The 20,947-nt window shown below is 35.7% G+C and overlaps 2 protein-coding genes across 2 annotated transcripts in view; one reads left to right on the top strand and one right to left on the bottom strand.

Annotated features, from left to right (window-relative positions):
* LOC109109500 (voltage-dependent calcium channel subunit alpha-2/delta-4-like) overlaps window positions 1–20,691 on the top strand; it is a 33,844-nt gene extending 13,153 nt beyond the window's left edge. Inside the window, exons 13-38 of the mRNA XM_042753337.1 lie at window positions 613–746; window positions 938–955; window positions 1,401–1,559; window positions 3,530–3,604; window positions 3,732–3,818; window positions 3,921–3,999; window positions 4,824–4,878; window positions 5,057–5,124; window positions 5,934–5,979; window positions 6,118–6,215; window positions 6,394–6,487; window positions 6,626–6,718; window positions 9,303–9,525; window positions 11,419–11,506; window positions 13,497–13,621; window positions 14,276–14,290; window positions 14,612–14,656; window positions 14,812–14,874; window positions 16,747–16,818; window positions 16,954–17,028; window positions 17,135–17,187; window positions 17,297–17,352; window positions 19,120–19,237; window positions 19,328–19,443; window positions 19,520–19,602; window positions 19,700–20,691. Coding sequence (XP_042609271.1) covers window positions 613–746; window positions 938–955; window positions 1,401–1,559; window positions 3,530–3,604; window positions 3,732–3,818; window positions 3,921–3,999; window positions 4,824–4,878; window positions 5,057–5,124; window positions 5,934–5,979; window positions 6,118–6,215; window positions 6,394–6,487; window positions 6,626–6,718; window positions 9,303–9,525; window positions 11,419–11,506; window positions 13,497–13,621; window positions 14,276–14,290; window positions 14,612–14,656; window positions 14,812–14,874; window positions 16,747–16,818; window positions 16,954–17,028; window positions 17,135–17,187; window positions 17,297–17,352; window positions 19,120–19,237; window positions 19,328–19,443; window positions 19,520–19,602; window positions 19,700–19,792 — 2,231 coding nt within the window. The 3' untranslated portion in view covers window positions 19,793–20,691. The remainder of the gene's footprint in view (window positions 1–612; window positions 747–937; window positions 956–1,400; window positions 1,560–3,529; window positions 3,605–3,731; window positions 3,819–3,920; window positions 4,000–4,823; window positions 4,879–5,056; window positions 5,125–5,933; window positions 5,980–6,117; window positions 6,216–6,393; window positions 6,488–6,625; window positions 6,719–9,302; window positions 9,526–11,418; window positions 11,507–13,496; window positions 13,622–14,275; window positions 14,291–14,611; window positions 14,657–14,811; window positions 14,875–16,746; window positions 16,819–16,953; window positions 17,029–17,134; window positions 17,188–17,296; window positions 17,353–19,119; window positions 19,238–19,327; window positions 19,444–19,519; window positions 19,603–19,699) is intronic.
* LOC109109005 (leucine-rich repeat and transmembrane domain-containing protein 2-like) lies at window positions 8,833–13,271 on the bottom strand. Its single transcript, XM_042753026.1, has 4 exons — window positions 12,731–13,271; window positions 11,566–11,739; window positions 10,814–11,488; window positions 8,833–9,710 (listed from the first exon to the last, which is right to left on the bottom strand). Exons 2-4 carry the CDS (start codon window positions 11,588–11,590, stop codon window positions 9,238–9,240), a joined length of 1,173 nt encoding a protein of 390 aa, XP_042608960.1. The 5' UTR covers window positions 11,591–11,739; window positions 12,731–13,271; the 3' UTR covers window positions 8,833–9,237.
* Window positions 20,692–20,947: the final 256 nt, after the last annotated feature.

Below are 20,947 nucleotides of genomic sequence, written 5' to 3'. Positions count from 1 at the left end.
AACCATTCAAGCCCCAGAAAAGGACACAAAGGCATCCTAAAAGTATAATTTTCCATATGACTCGTGCTGTATTTCATATCTTCTGAAAACATATGTTAATTTTTATGAGGAACGGAAATTTAAATAGTCAATTTTTCTTCTCCAGTGAGCTTTAACCGCTACAACTGGATCACCGAACCAGTGAGCTGAACTCGAGAAATAGATCAATTTGATTCAGTAGGTTGGGTGATTAATGAATCATCCAGTTAATAAATGATTCATTAATTGAATCTTTAATGCACCATTCAGATCAGATTATTCTGGTGTTGTGAACCAGATCAATTTGTTCATTGAAAAACATGATTCATTCAGAATAATTCCTGATTCGTTCTCTAAGGTGAAGATTTTCAGTGAGTAATGACTTAAATTGTGGTTTGTTGTCTCAATCAAAGGCAAAGCTATCTTACGACTTTAGAAGACTTGGAAAATAGTAAATAAAGTCATGTGGACCACTTTTATGTGCTTTTTGGAAGCTTGAAAGCTCCAGATCATCGAGCTCTTCAGTTTGCTAATGGCATCTTTTCACAACAGGAAAACATGCAGAAATCTTAAACTTATATTTGATATTTACAGGTTATTATACTCACATCTCTACACTGGCTGATGTACAGGAGAACGTCATGGAGTATCTTCATGTTCTGAGTCGACCGATGGTCATCAACCATGACCATGACATAATCTGGACCGAGGCGTATATGGACAGTGTGGTGAGTGTATGATTCAGACTTTTCAGAAGAACTTTTCTGAAATACAGAATTCACATTTCATCATTTCCCACTACTCATTTCCAACTGTGCTCATTTTAATGTGATTTGTTGTGCTGTTTACTCATATATTACTGTTTCTGTACTAATGTGATTCTTTTCCATTCATCACCATGATCATCTCTATCATACAGCTTCCTAACACTAAGGAGGTAACTCTTAGAAACAGTAAAACACACACCACTACCTTAGCATAGACGTTTAGATATTTAGCCTGTGCTCAGAGAGTAATGTAGTTGTTATCCTGGCCAGCATACCAGGACTTCTTGGTTTAGTACTCCCCCTGCTGCTTATCATCATTTATCACATTTGTGCGGGACTTGATGGAGCTTTCACTAATAGAATCAACATTAAATGTTGTTTTCAACCCATTTTACTGCCATAATTTGATGTATTTCTACGTGAAACATGAAAAAAATGTAGAGGACAAATTTATTTGATTCATCTGAAATTGTTTTGATCATGAAAAGTGGGCATGATGAGATTAGTAACGTGCATTTGGAAAGTAAATAGGGTTCATTTCGATTTCACGTTGATTTTAACTATGCTTCTGCAGTTAAAGTGTAAGATACTAAATTCCTCATGTCTCTCCCATAGCTGTTCAAAAGCAAAGCTCACAGTCTTCTGCTCATGACATCAGTGGCCATGCCAGTGTTCAGTAAGAAGAAAGAAACACTTTCTCATGGCATTCTGCTGGGAGTGGTGGGAACTGACGTTCCTCTGCTGGAGGTCATGAAACTTGCTCCACGATATAAGGTAAAAAAAACACCACAAAAAAAAATTCACTAAGGTTGCCAACTTCAGCTTGAAGCAGTCATATTTTTTCATAATTTCTTTGTACCATAAGTAACATTTGTAATTTAGGTTAAATGGAGGCAGGGACAAACTATGTATTTGATTATTAGACATTATAGCTCATCAAAAATCCGGTATCTCAAAATATTTGAATATTTACATTTGAGTTTCATTAAATGACCATCCCTACAGTATGAATTCCGGGTATCCCTTGTTCTTTGAAACCACAATAATGGGGAAGACTGCTGACTTGGCAGTGGTCCAGAAGACAATCATTGACACTCTCCACAAAGAGGGGAAGTCACAGAAGGTCATTACTGAAAAGGCTGGCTGTTCACAGAGTGCTGTATCAAAGCATATTAAATTCAAAAGTTGACTGAAAGGAAGAAATTGGGTAGGAAAAGGTGCACAAGCAACAGGGATGACTGCAAGCTTGAGAATATGGTCAAGCAAAGCCGATTTAAACACTTGGGAGAACTTCACAAGGAGTGGACTGAAGAGTCACCACGCTCAGACGTCTTCAGGAAAAGGGCTACCAAGCCACTTTTGAAACAGAAACAACGTCAGAAGCATCTTACCTGGGCTAAGGAGAAAAAGAACTGGACTGTTGCTCAGTGCTCCAAAGTCCTCTTTTCAGATAAAAGTACATCTTGCATTTCATTTGGAAATAAAGGTCTGGAGTCTGGAGGAAGACTGGAGAGGCACAGAATCCAAGCTGCTTGAAGTCTTCAGTGTGAAGTTTCTGAAGTCAGTGATGATTTGGGGTGTTGTGACATCTGCTGGTGTTGGTCCATTGTGTTTTATCAAGTCCAAAGTCAATGCTTTATGGAGATGCTGATTTCCTTTTCCAGCAGGACTTAGCACCTGCCCACAGAGCCAAAACCACTTCCAACTTACCATGACAATAATATTACTGATCTTCAATCCAAAACCAACAACCCTAACCCCAAATCCAATATGTAAAATATTTTCAAGAGAAAGATGAGTCCAACAATACAGACGAGCTGAAGGCTCAATAGTGCCTCAGCAGAGCCACAGGCTGATTGCTTCCATGCCACATCTCACTGATGCTGGAATCTGTGCTAAAGCAACCTCAACCAAGTATTGAGTGCATAAATGAACTTACTTTAAAGAACTTGAACTTTTCTGTTTTGCAAATGCTTATTTTTTATTGATCTTCGGAAATATTCTAATATTTTGAGATTCTGGATTTTTTACTTTCATGAGCTGTAAGCTCTAATCATCAAAATTGAAACGAAAAAACTTTTTAAATGTTTTACTTTACATGTAATGAATCTAGAATATATTAAAGTTTCACTTTTTGAAATAAGTTACAAAAAAAAAGAAATTGTTTACAATATTCTAATTTTTGAGATGCACCTCTATGTGTGTATATATATATTAAATATATATAATATATATATATATATATATATATATATATATAGTAAATATATATATATATATTTATATATATATATTAAAGTAAATGTATAATTTATTTAATTTATTTATTTATTTTTTATAACTTTTTTTTATGAGCACTTCCTGAGTTTATTTGCCTCTTTATTATGAATCACTTGTTGTATTCTACAATTTTAAGCCACTTTGGATAAAAGTGCCTGCTAAATGAATAAATGTAAATGTAAAATAAATCAGCTTGAATGAAAGGCAGTATACAACAAATGCTACCATGACGTATACATATTTTACAATTTAACTAAATTTAAATACATTTAATTTAAGACATTAAAATTACTACTTCTTTCTTGGTCAATTATTTATAACACTGGAAAAATCATACTGTGCATAAATATATGATCAGTCTCAGTTCAACTTTAAATACTTTTAATTTAAGATATTTAATGAACGTAGCTACATATACTGTGACAATGTCAACAATGATGAATGCTAATGATTTTATCTTTTAGCTTGGAGCACATGGTTATGCCTTTCTCATCACAAACAATGGATACATTCTGGCACATCCTGATTTAAGACCACTGGTGAGTCCATCTGAATCTTCTTACTCTCTCAATCACTCAATCATCTGCTCCTCTAGATAGACTTAAAATATAATGAACTAATACTGATTTGTTATCCTTCTTGCTGTTTTTCTCTATTTTGTAACAGTACATTGATGGGAAGAAGTTGAAACCCAAGCCCAACTACAACAGTGTAGATCTGTCAGAGGCTGAGTGGGAGGACACTGAGGACAGTGTGAGTTGTCCACATACAGTAGGCTACATACACTTCCTGTAAGCATCCTCACTGTTTTAAGGTTCAGAAAAATCATAATGATGTCCTGCCCTGTCTGTGCAGTTGAGAACAGCCATGGTGAAGGGCGAAACCGGCACTCTGACTTTAGATGTGAGAGCAGCTGTGGATAAAGGGGTGAGTGTGTTTGCCATATTAACATATCAGCCATATTTTGTGTTAAAAACATTAAATTACTTGAAATACTCCTTTTGGGTGAATTGTACAAGTCCTGACAAGAATGTGTCCATTACAACAATTCCATTCCCCCCATCCCATTGCATGTTGCATTACCGTAATCATAAAGTGTTTTTATTTTCACACTTAAAATAATATTATGCATGCAAAACTAGTTTGCTCAATTATAGTTTGTTTGCTTTTTCCTTCAGTAAAATGTGACCTGGACATGTTCTTGATAGGTTTCGTGAGATTCATTCTTTTAAGCCAAAAACAAAGATGGCTCCTAATCGGTGGTCCTGTATCGTACAGTGATAGAGCATGATGCTCATTGCACAGTGTGTTTGCTGGTACGATCCACGTTACTGATCAACCAATAAAAATGAAAAACATGAAATCAACCCGACATGGTCTAAAATACAAAACTGTTTAACTCAAGCTTTTATGCCTTCCTCTTTCTCCGCTTCCACTATTTTTTCCAGCACACATAAAAACGTCAACTCCTAAAGTGTGATTTATCATGCTCTTTTTGTTTACCACTTGTGCATGCTGATGAAGTTTTATTCTTTTATTGTAACGTGCATTCAAGTCAATAGGTGTCATCATCGTACAGACTACACACATGTTGTAGCCAACATCAAAAAATCAATGTAACACACAACAACAACCAACAACCCAAAAAACAAAAGTAAAATCGTGCAGTGTGTCTCAGGCTTTAATAACATGTGTAACATAAAGTGATAATGTAAATGGGTCATAACTAATAATCTGCCTTTGTGACTGTATTTTTTATTTTATTCCTCAAAAATGAATATTTCTACACAACAATCAATGAAACTCCATTTAGGTTTGATTCACATTCTCAATATATTTCCTTCATACTTACCACACATGTTGAAATAGCTTATTGAAAAACACATTTTATTGTACAGTATTTTACCCTTCTCTTTCAATATTTTCAGTAATAATACCTTCAGTTGACCTTCATATGATGTCTTTAATGCATATTTATGATGTGCTTTCAGCTTTGGGATGGTGCTTACAAGAGGTCATGGGCAGTACATGTTCTTTGGGAATGTTTCTGTGGAGGAGGGTGAGTTCACCATATGATTTATAGCTCATGTGATATACAGTTGGTGAAGATGCAGTACCCTTCAAAAGTTTGAGTACAATAAGATTTTTTAAAAGAAGGAAATTTTTGCTTAGCAAGGACAGTATAAATGTTTATAATGTTACACAAAAATTCTATATCAAATAAATACTGTTCTTTTTACATTTCTATTCATTAAAGCATCCTGAAAAAAAATTATCAGTTTCCACAAAAATATAATGCAGCACAATTGCTTTCAACATTGATAATAACAATAATAATAATGTTTTTTGAGCAGCAAATCAGCATATTAGAATGTTTTTTAAAGGATCATGTGACACTGAATACTAGACTAATAAAAACAGGTCTTTTAAATTGGAATATTTCACAGTTTTACTGTATTTTTTATTCAAATAATGGTGAGCATAAGAGACTTACACTGTATATAAATTAATCTCATTTTACCAATAATAAATATGGAAATATTGATATTTATCTCTCTTTGTTTAAATAATCATAGATCACAAATTTAATCATAATTTTTTTTTAATGATGGATTTTTTTCTGTTTGCAACAAGGGTAAAACAATAAAATTGATACATGATGAAGAAGTAGAAAAAATGAACGCTTTTACAGAGATTATAAAACGTTTCCTTCATATATCAAGAAGAAAAATGATTTAATAAAAATCAGCCCCTGGGAAATAAAAGTGCCTGAAGTTGAAGGAACACCCATTTAAGAAATTGTCAACACACACGCACAACAGATAATGAGCTGCGTCATAGCTACTCACCATTTTCTCCTTTCTTTAGGTCTTCATGACCTTCAGCAGCCGGACCTCACTATAGCAGATGAATGGTAAGTACTGTCAAACAAAAATCTAACAGGCCAACACCTTCTTCAGATGCACCCTCAGGACAACAGGTCCCTAACAACTTCAAAACTTAGATCCATGTCTTGATAAGTTGAACTATGGTCTTTGGTTTACCCACTCAGGACATATTGTGAGACAGACATTGACCCACACCACCGTAAACTCACTCAGCTCCAGGCTGTGGTCCGATACCTGACTGGGAAAGAGCCGGACTTGGAGTGTGAGTTTTCCTCAACTGTATTTAACATGTTTATTATACTGTGGCTAATTTGGCTAATGTTTTCAACTAAGAGTGTACTTTCAACTCTGTTTAACACATTTTACCATGTTCAACAGCACACGGTTATAAATAATAACTGTATGCTATTCTTAAAGTAAAGGTTTTATTGTTGCATCAGGTGACGAGATACTTCTTCAGCAAGTTCTTTTCGATGCAGTGGTAACAGCACCGCTGGAGGCCTACTGGACAGCACTAATGCTAACCGCTCCCGGGTAAGAGGCTTTGTTTAATCTCTGTATGGTGTGCATTAAGCAACGCCAGAGTTTTTTGTATGTCCCTCTTTTATTTTGAAGAACATTTTGGGAAAAAAGGTTTATAGTCATTCTTTCTTTGCTTTTATCTCTGTATAGTGTAGATGAAGGCATTGAGTCGGCTTTCCTGGGAACTCGATCTGGGCTCATGCGTGTGATCAGATATGCAGGAAGTGAGAAACGTGTTGGAAAGTGAGTGAACTATTTAAAAAAAAAAAAGAATTTACTCAGTAGCAATAAATGCCATATTGTATGAATGATAATGATAATAATAAAAGGATCAATTATAAGAATTGTATATATATATATACAGTATATATACAAAATAACCAAAATTGATTAGAAATATTTTTAATTTTAATTTATAATTTATTATCATTAATTTATTTGTATGTGTATATATAATGAATGTTAGTAATAGTCACTGAACACTGATTGCTGGACCAGCTAAAATACGTACATTTGATACCATTGTCAAATTTTATTTCTCATTTGAAATATGTTATTGAAACAATATGTAATTGAAACAATATTTTCTAAACAATATTAGCATATTGTGAAAAAGTTCATTATTTTCCATAATGTAATGATAAAAATTAAACTTTCATATATTTTAGATTCATTGCACACCAACTGAAATATTTCAGGTCTTTTATTGTTTTAATACTGATGATTTTTGGGCATACAGCTCATGAAAACCCAAAATTCCTATCTCAAAAAATTAGCATATTTCATCCGACCAATAAAAGAAAAGTGTTTTTAATACAAAAAAAGTCAACCTTCAAATAATTATGTTTCAGTTATGCACTCATTACTTGGTCGGGAATCCTTTTGTATGACTGCTTCAATGCGGCGTGGCATGGAGGCAATCAGCCTGTGGCACTGCTGAGGTGTTATGGAGGCCCAGGATGCTTCGATAGCGGCCTTAAGATCATCCAGAGTGTCGGGTCTTGCGTCTCTCAACTTTCTCTTCACAAATATCCCACAATTCTCTATGGGGTTCAGGTCAGGAGAGTTGGCAGGCCAATTGAGCACAGTAATACCATGGTCAGTAAACCATTTACCAGTGGTTTTGGCACTGTGAGCAGGTGCCAGGTCGTGCTGAAAAACGAAATCTTCATCTCCATAAAGCTTTTCAGCAGATGGAAGCATGAAGTGCTCCAACATCTCCTGATAGCTAGCTGCATTGACCCTGCCCTTGATAAAAACACAGTGGACCAACACCAGCAGCTGACATGGCACACCCAGACCATCACTGACTGTGGGTGCTTGACACTGGACTTCAGGCATTTTGGCATTTTCCTTCTCCCCAGTCTTCCTCCAGACTCTGGCACCTTGATTTCCGAATGACATGCAAAAATTTGCTTTCATCCGAAAAAAAAGTACTTTGGACACACTGAGCAACAGTCCAGTGCTGCTTCTCTGTAGCCCAGGTCAGGTGATTCTGCCGCTGTTTCTGGTTAAAAAGCACACACGCCTGTGCACGGTGGCTCTGGATGTTTCTACTCCAGACTCAGTCCACTGCTTCCGCAGGTCCCCCAAGGTCTGGAATCGGTCCTTCTCCACAATCTTCCTCAGGGTCCGGTCACCTCTTCTTGTTGTGCAGCGTTTTTTGCCACACTTTTTCCTTCCCACAGACTTCCCACTGAGGTGCCTTGATACAGCACTCTGGGAACAGCCTATTCATTCAGAAATTTCTTTCTGTTTCTTACCCTCTCGCTTGAGGGTGTCAATGATGGCCTTCTGGACAGCAGTCAGGTCGGCAGTCTTACCCATGATTGCGGTTTTGAGTAATGAACCAGGCTGGGAGTTTTTTAAAAGCCTCAGGAATCTTTTGCAGGTGTTTAGAGTTAATTAGTTGATTCAGATGATTAGGTTAATAGCTCGTTTAAGAACCTTTTCATGATATGCTAATTTTTTGAGATAGGAATTTTGGGTTTTCATGAGCTGTATGCCAAAATCATCAGTATTAAAACAATAAAAGACCTGAAATATTTCAGTTGGTGTGCAATGAATATAAAATATATGAAAGTTTAATTTTTATCAATACATAAAGGAAAATAAATAAATATATCACAATATGCTAATTTTTTGAGAAGGACCTGTACATATATTATGCAAACAAAAACTTTTATTTTGGATGCAACTAATCTTGATTAATCGTTTGACAGCACTAATTTTTAGCATATTATTTTTGAATTTATTGTGACTAAATAGTAAAAAAAAAAATTATAACATGAAAATAAAACTTATTTACCATAATTATCAACCAGAATGTTAATACTGGTGCATCCCTAATGAAGACATACATTACTTTTATATTAAACATAGATAGATATATATTTAAAATATTATTCTGTTTCTCAATTTTAGAAAAATATACTAATATGCAAAGTAACAACTGATTGATTGCAACTATAAGAAATCAAACACAGTGGTGGTTTGTTAGGAGAATTCATAGGAAAATATAAAAGTTTACATAAAATCATATTCAGTGTTTTCTTTTTATGTTCCTTAAATCTACTTAAAAGCTATAGAGTAGTTGAATATATTTGTCTTTTTGAGGGTTTTTTTAGCCAGTTTGTAGGAGCTGTAATTGCTCCTGAACTACATTGGGTCATTTGCTTTCCAACTCTCGCTCCCAAACAAATATTTATAAATCTATGTACATCAATGATAAACTATAGCTTCCAGTAGGTTCCTCATGTGCCTTAAACACACACTTCTGGAGGAAATGCCATCCAAGCTACGCACTCTGTGGCTCCCTTTCCGATAGTCGGCATCAGATCCTCCTTTTCATCCTGCTCTGGTTCCTTTGCCACCATCAGCGGCTGTTGCCGCTGGCTGTTTCCCTCTATCAGCTGCTGCTGTTCATGAGCCATCAGCATTGCATAGATGCAGCCGTAGGTGGCCGTTACCACCATCATCACACACACCACTCCACACACCACCCCAGCTACCACCACTGTGGCAGTCGCTCGACGCACACTCACAGGCCGGTAGCGCTGGCGCATGCAGTCTCCGGCTGACCCGGCTGGTATCTGGTGGCCCTCGGCTGCAGATGGGTTCCTGGTCTCCAGATAGAGGGGGTAACAGTGTCTGAACATTTCCATAGGGATACTGCGAAGATCCTTACCATGCAAATTAGCAGGAAAGGAGCAGTTGGCGGAATCTATGCTGCCACCTATGGAATGATAAAAGAGAAAGACATAACTTTTATGGAAATTGAAATGCAATTTAAGATATTACTTGAGTAAATATAAAATGCAGTTTTTAAATAATGATTTAATTTATTAAGGGAAAAAAGCTGTCCAAACCTGCCTGGCACTACGTGAAAAAGTAATTGCCCCCTAAATCGAATAACTGGTTGTGCCACCCTTTGCAGCAACAACTTCAATCAAGCATTTGCTATAACTGGCAATGAGTCTTTCACATCGCTGTGGAGGATTTTTTTTTTCTTTTTGACTGTTGGTATGATGTTCTTTTCATGAAATGCTGTGTTGGTTTTACGGCAGAAGTAACGGGACACACCTTCCAAAAAGTTCAACTTTTGTCTCATCAGTCCACAGAATATTTTCCCAAAATATATTTTTTGGCAAATGTGAGACGAGCCTTTGTGTTCTTTTTGGTAAGCAGTGGCTTTTGCCTTGTAACTCTCCCATGGATGCTGTTTATGCCCAGTCTCTTTCTTGTTGTTGAATCATGAACACTGAACATAATTGAGGCTAGTGAGGCCTGCAGTTCTTTAGATGATGTTCTGGGTTCTTTTATGACCTCCTGGATGAGTCGTCATTGCGCTCTTGGAGTAATTTTGGTAGGCCGGCCACTCCTGGGGAGGTTCACCACTGTTCCAAGTTTTCCAGACTGATACATGTCAACTATATTGTTTCTCATCTGTTCTTAAATTTCTTTAGATCGAGCATGATGTGTTGCTCTTTAAGCATGCTTCACTTTGTCAGACAGCTTCTATTTAAGTGATTTCTTGATTCAACAGGTCTGGCAGTAACCAGGCCTGGGTGTAGCTAGTGAAATTTAACTTCCCCTTTTTTAAATAATGTGGTTAATCGCAGTTCCCTCATGATTTAACAGGAGGGGGGCAATTAATTTTTCACATAGGGCCAGGTAGGTTTGGATAGCTTTTTTCCCTTAGAAAATTAAATCATCATTTAAAAACAGCATTTTGTATTTTCTTGCATTATCTTTGTGTAATATTAAAATTTGTTTGATGATCTGAATGTTTTAAGTGTGACAAATATGCAAAAAATTGTGATAAATGACCTCTCTCACCTGTGTATGCAATCCATTCCAGCCAGTGCTTGAGTGGAATTAAATTGCAGTTACAATTCCATGGGTTTCCATCGAGCAGAAGTTGCTGTAGAGCAGTCGCTGGCTCAAGTGAAGTCCGCTGCAGAGTTTTCAGCTTGTTGCCCATAAGCGAGAGCCACACTAGGTTCTGGAGACCATCCAGCAGGTGTGTGGGCACGGAGCAGAGACTGTTAAAGGAAAGATCTAGACGCCTAAGCTCAGTCAGACCTTTGAACTGATCTGGATTCAGTTCCTTAAGCCTGTTGTCTCTTAGAACCAGTTCTGTTAGGCTGTTGAGGCCAGAGAACAAGTTAATGGGGAGCCTCACAAGGAGGTTTTCAGAGAGATCCAGGACCTGTAGTTTGTTCAGGTGGGAGAAGCTTGAAGGGAAGACAACGGAGAGAAGGTTTCTGGAGAGGTCTAGATGTAGCAAGTCACTAAAATTGGAAAAACTCCCAGGTTCCACAGTGGTGAAGTTGTTATTTGAGAGGTTGAGGTAGCTTGCGTCAAAGGGTAGCTGGTCCAGGATGGAGTCCAAGGAAGCCAGTTGGTTAAGGTCACTGCAGTCTGTATGGTTTACATTGCAGGAACAGCCTGATGGACAACTTGTAGATGTTCCACAAGAGCCCAGAAGAGTCATCAAGAGACCTGAGGAAACTAGAGAAAATGGAGAGGGTTAGGAAATCAAGAGAGTTGAGAAGGTTGAGGATGTTGTTATTGGTTAAGGATCTTACTTATAATGTTCATCCTGGACCGCATTGTCCACCAAACCCTGTTGTAACAGTTCCTGAGCAAACCTTTGGAGGAGCATCCACTGGTCTACTCCAAGTGAATGCCTTCCTTCTCCATCATGATGAATCCACCAGGAAATTTGTTGAATTCACTTGGAATTGCTAGTTGTTGCAAAACTGGTAACATACAAAGCAAACACTGTTGAAAGAATGATTAAAGAAGGATGGGTGGGTGCTAAGATGCATGTTCTGCTGGTACAGATTTTATGCAGCGTTACTAAGAAGCTGACTACAATTAAAATGTTAAATGAATGCCCTGTGAAGGCTGAACATATATTACATATTGAGGTCTAAACAGCACAGACCTCAAATGAATCTGAGTCTTCAGAAGGCAAAGAAATAGTGAAAGAGAGTACTTTGTATAAAAGCTGCCCAGAGGCCCATTGCTTGTTGTGAGAGAAGAAAGCCAAGTGAAAAACTAGAAGCATTGTGAGGTTACTTGCAATGGATTTTTTCAGCTGCTTCACACTACTCATATTTCTTTTGAATATGTTATATTATTTATATTATTAGGTTAAAGAGATGTGTATGTGTGTATAATATATATATATATATATATACAATATATTCATACTATAATTTTTTCTATTATTATAGGCTACATTATATTAGATATATGTATAATACAAACATACCAGCATTGCTCTTTCTCCTTATTGCCCATCACATTTGTTGCATTAAACTATCAAGGATTAAACTGTCCACACCATTAGATAATAAATCAGAGCTGAGAACAACATCCGCTTTATCAGTGAAAAGAGGATCAAATTGTGCGTGCTGGAATGTGCACTTTTCATAATACATACAATTTAATGAAATCTGTTAAAAGAAATCCCAGATATTTCTGTATCTGATTAAAGGGGAATGTTCTAGAAGATGTTCTAGATCTAGAATAGAAAGAAAACCCTAAAGAAAATGATTACAAGCATAGATTTAAGAATGAAATTGTATGAATTTATATTATGCTAAAATTGTTGTAAAGAAGGCAATTATTCTGTCTAACGAAGTCCTAAATATTGAATAGCACAAACAACGACCACTGCTTTTTTAACCTAATCAGTGAGAAATGATTATGATTGCATAAAAGCAAATCAGACCTGAAACATACCTTCCAGCAGTCCTCATCTAGGGGTCCTCATGATTACTCCTCTCAAGACAGAGTGAGCAAATCAACAGAAAATGAAAGAAACAAGAGGAACTGGCAGCTCACAGCTAGAAAAATCCAGAGTGTGTATGAGCGTGGCTCACATCAGGAAGTAGGACTAACATTAGAATAGTCTGTGTCTGCCTGCACAGCCAGAGAGAGAGAGAGATGGATGGACTGAGGAGGGGGCAGAAGAGATAAAACACCAGCTGATACAGCTTAGAAAATGGTAGTCTATTCAGTTTTTTCATGACTCTTTGTGGTAGCTTATGATGTTGAACATGTAAGGATTAATTGTGTGATATACAGCGTCAACAGATGTTGTCAAGCAAGACATTAATACAGGGTTCTCATGCTCATGGAAAACCTGGAAATATCAGGGAATTTTAAAATGAAGATTTCCAGAGATGGAAGAATCATGGAAATTAATAGAAATATTTATGGAAATTGTTAACAAAATATTTATTTATGTTGATATGAAAACATCTAAAATATTTACTTCATTTGAAATTGTGAGTACAGTCTCTGTAAAAGATTTTTGTCCAATATATATATATAAATATTTAAATATTTAAAAGATTTTTGTCCAATATATATATAAATATTTAAATATTTAATCGACTGGAAAGTTGCCAGAAACATTATTGTAAATATATATGGACGTTTTTATCCAAAATATATATTTTTTTGTAATGCTCTGCACAAAAATATTTAATTGACTGAAAATAAGAATGCAACCGCTATAAAATGATCTTAAAAGTTTTCTGGTTTTCCTTTTTTCTTCCATGTGCAGCTATTGGAATGCAAGCATCCCTGGACTTGCTGGAGAGAGTGTTCCTGTCTATTGCCAAACAAGTGAGTTTTACCTCTAAAAAATATTCATATTAGATATTTGAGTTATTTATGTCCTGCAAGAAAGTGTGTACATTTAATGTTTAATTTATGTACATTTACTTCAACCCAAAAACACTATGGAATGCTATGAGTAATTCAAAATGAAACATCTGTAAAAAATCAATATGGAAAATTCCTTAATATTAACACACCACACTGAGCTGTATTTTACAGACTTTTCTTGAGTGTGTGTAGTGTAAAGTGAGACTCTATGATAACAATCTAGCAAATATTAAGTGTTGTGGTCCTGTAGGTCTTTAATTACTGCTGTGTATCAGTTCCTGTCCACCTCACACTGACGAATGAGCAAATAGTGTTTGTCACTGGAGATTTCTAAGCGTACATGTACATGCTAACATCTCCAGGCCTCCGAGCAATTTATCAAGATGCTTACTAGTTACCAAACACTTTTTTATTCAGTGGGACTTGCCACATGACTTATGGTCCCTTCTGGGGTTTAAACCTAGGACTTTTCAAACACCACCTCTGTTTCACTCAAGGACTCTTTTCTTTTTTTTTTTTTCATCTAGTGCAACACACACAAACAACTCTCCAAAACATTTAACCATTTCCTACTCGTTTTCTTATTTTTCTTCCCTTATTTCCTCTTGTCAGCCAAACAACACAGACGTAAGTATTGCATTGTTATTTCTAAGGCATGTTCAACTTATATGGTACACTTTGGTGTCCCTTTATTTTTTTTAAGTACACACAACCCCCCACAAATTTAGACATGCACCAAATTAGTTGCAATTTTTATTTACAACCACCATTTGTAAGCAAAAAAATATTTTTAGGCCCTAATTTGTACCCCATTCATATTGTTGTAATGTAATCTCTATACACTTAATTCAGTAATTTCACTTCTGTAGTGTTTTCTCAGTATAATGCATTTGATAAAATGTTATTGTCCAACTAAAGCCCTTGCGGTTGTCTTCTTCCTCTTTGCAGTGCAGTGATGTGGACGGTATATGTCCTCTCAGCTGTGAGAGCGTTGTGAGTGAAGCTAACTGACTCTTCTTTGTGTTATCTTTATGTAATCTGTGAATCGTTGTTCTGAATCAGTTTACACGAACCGATTCACTAGAATGAATTCTAATCCAGATCAACAAGGGAGATTGTTAATTCTAATCCATCTCTGTTTTTCACAGGATGTGAACTGTTACCTTATTGACAATAATGGCTTCACACTGGTCTCAAAGGAAAAAGAGGACGTGAGTATTTCAAAAAGTTCACTGAACACACATTGAGCTTTTGTGACAACATGCCCCAACAGCATTTATTCACAGAAGAGAAGCTGGAAGATGCTGACTTGTGTTAGGTGATGGCTCTAGCTGCACATTTCCAGTCTAGCTGACAAGATGAGGACTTGATAATGTACCACAAGCTTGTCCTTTTAACGAATAGATGGGGTCTCAAACAAGACAGTGATTGAGAGAATGAGAATGGACCTGGTCAAATTTGATTAGCTGGGAAGGTCGCCACATCTTTTTGAATTTGATCTTTTGGGCTTTTATTTATAGGACAGTAAAGTGCATACAGAAAATAGGAGCATCGAAATGGAGAATGATGCCCTTTATGCAAATGAATGTGATGCTTGCATACTATCATTGAACAACAGAAGGCTGCTTGATTTAAAAGTAATTTCTGTGGGAGCATATTGTACATTGATACACTACTGACAATACACAATGGACTAATCAATGTGACCTTACCTTTATACATTCTGAGTATGTATAAACTTAGTTCAAGTTTACCAAAAAATGAAAACTTCCTGAAAATGTGCTCATCCTCATATTAACAATACATCACTTGCTCAAACAATTGATCCTCTCTGCAGTGAATGGGTGCCGTCAGAATGAGAGTCCAAACAGCTGATAAAAACATCACAATAATCCACAAGTCTGATTTCTTGTGAAGCAAAAACAATTAACATCTTATCAAGTGAAATGCTCTGATTTTGTAATTATTTGTGTTTTTACATCCATTAAGTTTTTAACTTCAAGCAGTTGCTTCCAACTAAAATACAAGTCCTTTATCCATAATATTGCTTCCTCCAGTGAAAAAGACATCTTGTCTGAATCAGGAGAAGAATATGGATATATCAAGCACCATTTACAATCAAAAAGCAAATACAAAACAGTTCTAAACAAATATGTTGGTGGATTTTGATGTGAGAGGACTTTTTCACTGGAGTCTTATTATGGATTATGGACTTTATTTTGTATTTTAGCCAGAAGCGACATTTTAATGTTCAAATGTTTTAATGATGTATTTCTTTCTTACAATCATGAAGATTATCACTTTGCAAGACATGTAATTGATGTAATGGAGTTTTTTATTACTTGGATTACTTGTGGATTATTGTGATGTTTTTATCAGTTGTTTGGACTCTCATTCTGACGGCACCCATTCACTGCAGAGGATCCATTGGTTGAGCAAGTGATGTAGTGCTAAATTTCTCCAGATATTTTCTGAAGAAGAAAAAAACTCCTATAATTCTTCAATGGCCTGAGGGTGAGTACATTTTCAGAAAGTTTTCTTTCTTTTATTTATTTATTTTTTTTTTTTTTCAGCGGACTTATGCATCTTATTAAAACCATATCGATTTTTCTTCTTCAGAAACATTGTTTAGTGCATTGTTAAATATAAATTATGATATTTTAGTCCACAGTATGTTTTATTTAAATCATTATGATAATTATCATCATTATTGTTGACTTATGTATTATTGTAGTGTATTTTGTTGCATATATCTCGATATGCTGAAAATGGTCTCATACCATAACCGCAGCTGTTTGTAGCAACACATGCACTGTAGCTATGTGAGCAGTAGCCAGGAAATTAATGCTTATGGAGTTTAATCCCAGATTGCCGTGGGGCAGACAGGGCAGATTCAGGCATCTGTTTGCACATCTGGATCACTGCACATCTGTCTGTCTATGAGCGTTTGGGTGTGTGTGTGTGTGTGTTTATTCATCATGGGATCCAGAAATGATTTCATATTGTGTTATACTGTATATATAAACCTGAATAATCCTTCACTGTATGCTTTCGTCTCTGTGTCACTGTGTCTGTTCACACAGGTTGGTAAATTCTTCGGGGAAATAGACGGATCTGTCATGGCTCAGTTACTAAAATCGGGCCTGTTTAAAAGGTAACTGGTCTCCTCAGAGACTGTTTTTTATATAATATAATAAAGTGTTTTTTTTTTCTTTAGTGAATTATTCCTTTATAGTTTGGTGGTACTTTCAAAATCTGATCATAAAGTAATGCTGTATATTGTCCTACAAGTGACTCTGTATGACTACCAGGCCATGTGTAAGAACGCCCATCATCACACTAGTGGAGCTCGTCCACTGCTCAGCGTATGTACAACTTAGCATCTATCAGAGGGAAACTATTCTTTATAGTGCATAATGCAGTCTTTATTGTACTGACACTGTTGACAATCCACTTCTGTTCACCTCACAGCCTTTCTATGGTCTGCTGGCATTAGTAAAGTGGTTCTTCTCACATTTTGTGATGTAAGTACTGTTTGAGGTTGTGAAACCAGGAGGAACATGAGCTATTTTATTTATTTGAGATGTAATTTGATTTGCCAGCAAAAATGTATCCTCGATTTTAAACTTGCAGGTTTCTGTTGGAGTTCAACATCTGTGGTCTTTGGCATAATGACTATGTTGTGGATGGTAAGTTAGGAAGTTACGAAGGATGTAACGTTTTCGTTTTTGTTCAAACTTCAGAAATCCACAAACACCCAGGCATGTAAACCTCATCTCCATCTCAGTTATATTTTTGTATAATTTAATGTATCATTTTATGTAGTGTCAGTCTCTCATTTCTTCATTTTCCATTTCCATTGTTCATCATTTTGCTGTAGTTGTTTCTCATTGACACTGTTCAGCTAAAGCTGGGTTTCACGCATGTAAGTATCCACATGTGTACATGAGCAAATGTCCTTCATCTAGTTTGTGCTTTTTTAGAGCCAGGATCCAAATTAGAGCCTAATAATTTGTAGCTAATGAAATGACTTAGTTATCTGTAGTGACTTTAGCATAGATCTAGGTTTTCTATGGTTTTCTTGACAAAATATTAGTCTAGACTGAAAATTTAGAAGATCCTGATTTATTATCACAATGAACTCTCCACAACACAAAAGAAACAAGCTGCAACACAATGCAATTAACACAACAAAATTTACACAGCACAATGGAAACAAACACAACACAACAAAATTAGCACAACACAATGGAAACAAGTCACAACACAAACACAAACAACAACAAACAAAATGGAAACAAGTCACAACACAACAGAAACAAAGGCAACACAATGGAAACAAATCACAACACAATGGAAACAAACGCCACACAACGGAAACAAGCCCCAACACAATGGAAAAAAAATGTAACACAACGGAAACAAGTCACAACACGATGGAAACAAACTCAAAACAATGGAAACAAGATGCAACACAATGGAAACAAGTCACAACACAATGGAAACAAACGCCACACAACGGAAACAAGCGAACACAATGCACAAAAACACAACACATAACAACACAATGGCAACAAGCCCCAACACAATGGAAACAAACTCAAAACAATGGAAACAAGATGCAACACAATGGAAAAAAGTTGCAACACAATAGAAACAAACCACAAAACAACAGAAACAATATGCAACACAATGGAAACAAACAAAAAAACAACACAATGGAAACAAATCGCAACAACAGAAACAAGCCACAAAACAACTAAATTAGCACAACACAACAGAAACAATATGCAACACAATGGAAACAAGTCGCAACACAACAAAATTTGTCCTATGCATTGTGTTGTGGCAATTTTGTTGTGTTGCGCATTACTGGACCACCATATTAATCAGAGATTCTTAAACGGTTGTGCTAATACATTGTATTGCTAACAAAGTGATGACTGCTTTACTGGCCTAGACCTGACCAGTGGTTTTTAAATGAACGTTTTAATGTGAAAGGCCTCAAAATTTGATCAAAATATTAAGGCAGACAAATATATTATGCACACTATGTATTTATATCCTAAAGGCAACATTTTAAAAAGCAGAAAGTATATCTATAAAATTATTAAAATAGATATTTCTAAAAGTATAAAAAGATTTTATATATACATGTTATTTTATAAATTTAGATACGTTGTATTTTTTTATTCCATATATATTTATGAAATATATTTTTCATATATATATATATATATATATATATATATATATATATATATATATATATATATATATATATATATATATATATATATATATAGCTGAAAAATATAATATTAACACATTTTTTCCCAATTTAATTGGGCTTTTATTTCCAATATTATGTTTAAAACCCCAGCTTAAAAACCTCTGGATTACAGCCGGCTGAATCTGTTTTCTATCTGTTCTAATGAAAATCTTGTCCTCTCCAGCACACAGACAGAAGAAGGTGGAACTAATGCAGCCTTGTAACACAGAGTATCCCGGCTTCATGTACGACACTTCCATCAGAGAGACCAACAGCATCATCAAATGTGGCCGTTGTCAGAAGTAAGCCCATCAGTCACACTGTCTTCAGATTGGTGGATTTGTGCCAGTAAAAATATGTCAATGTCTCTCTCTTTCTCTGTCATGTTTCAGGATGTTTGTTTTACAGCAGGTTCCTAACAGTAACCTGGTCATGCTGGTGGTCCAGGCCGACTGCGACTGCTCCCGACAGTACGCTCCCATTACACTCGCACCCAGAGAGGTCAAATATATCCTTCCATGATGATGAGTTTCTTGTATTTGGTTAAATCTTGTGAAACTGAGGTATTCTTAACTCCTTTGAACATAACGCCACAGTTAAGTGCAACAGGATGAAATCTCAGAAGATTCGCAGACGACCAGAGTCTTGTCACGCATACCATCATCATGTAAGCCACCACAATCATACAGTGCATGAACAAGTGTGCATATATATGACATAATATTAAATTAAATGACTTTTTTGTTGTATTTTTGTTCTTACAGGAAAATGCCAAGGATTGTGGTGGAGCATGTGGGATAGCAGTATCTCTCACTCTCTGCTTCATATGTTTGGCCACTTCATTGGCTCTCCACTGAATAACAGAATATCCTTCTGCCATGACCGCTGTCTAACAGTGGACCCAGGGACCACAAAACAGGACACTTGTGATGGTCAACTATGGATCAGGAATTCAATCAAAAAACAGGTTTATACTAGTAGTATTTGTTATTATGATTTAAAAGGGATAGTTCCCCCCAGTGAAAGTGGAATGACATGAGGGTGAGTAAATGATGACAGATATATATTTTTTTTTTTATGTTAGTTTGTTTTTATGAACTGTCCCTTTAATTTGCATCATTCACTGTAGGTCTGCCCCCTATTGGACTCAATATGACACTGCACAGATCATATTTTTCTCAGTGGCAGCTAAAGCCAGAGATATAATCTTAGATTGTCTCCTGTGACTTGATGTTATACATCAGATCTGCTATTGTCTTAATTTTTTATGTTTAGGATTACGATGAATGTTTCTAAGCAAATATAGAGCAGTGGCAACTAAACTGCTCTTTATTTTCATGATGGTTACTACTTAATGTTTTCATTAAGCCACATTTTCAGAAACTCTGTAATGAAAAGCATTTCATATGTTGTGTGAGAAGGATACAGTTTAATCATTTTTTAAAAACTTATACATGTTTGTATTTTAGTATCTGTAAGCTTATTGATCCAAGACCAATAGTCTTTAAATACGGCTTGACATTGGTTGAGAAATGTTTTGTGTGCGAACAGAAAATAGTGAAAGACGATGGAATTACTCAGTGTTTGTATGATTAAATGTGCAGAAAGTGTGAACAATTTTGTTGAAATTTGTGTTTATATACAAAAATGTCTGCTTGTACAATAATATAATAGAATTAGCTGAATTAGTGAACTCTGTAAGCCCACTTATTAAACACTGATTTATTTGTAATTATTTTACAACTCTATAAGACCATTAATTTAAACAATTAAAATATTATTTAATTTAGTAATATATATATATACAGGGTGCGATTTGTGAAATAAACAGAGGGGGGGATGCTTTTGAAAAATTTTATGAAATGTTTTTAATACGCACGGAAATTGTATTTAGTGTGATCTCAGTTTAATAAAAACATGTAAGCCTACGTTAGGCCTATTAATTGTAATGATTTAATGTTTACGGTATTCAAACAACAAATTACATCGAGTTTAAAGAACACAACGGAGCT

This window comes from Cyprinus carpio, chromosome B25 (assembly GCF_018340385.1).
Source record: "Cyprinus carpio isolate SPL01 chromosome B25, ASM1834038v1, whole genome shotgun sequence".
Taxonomy (NCBI): domain Eukaryota; kingdom Metazoa; phylum Chordata; class Actinopteri; order Cypriniformes; family Cyprinidae; genus Cyprinus; species Cyprinus carpio.
Note: the sequence above shows the minus strand (reverse complement) of the source record. Positions and strands in the feature narration are given on the sequence as shown.

Coding starts and splice junctions, on each gene's coding strand:
- LOC109109005 (XM_042753026.1), bottom strand. CDS start 11,590: ATGCGGTCCAGGATGAACATTATAA. Junction 11,489..11,565: donor GTCCAGGATGAACATTATAA/GTAAGATCCTTA, acceptor CATTTTCTCTAG/TTTCCTCAGGTCTCTTGATG. Junction 9,711..10,813: donor GGAATGGATTGCATACACAG/GTGAGAGAGGTC, acceptor ATCATTCCATAG/GTGGCAGCATAGATTCCGCC.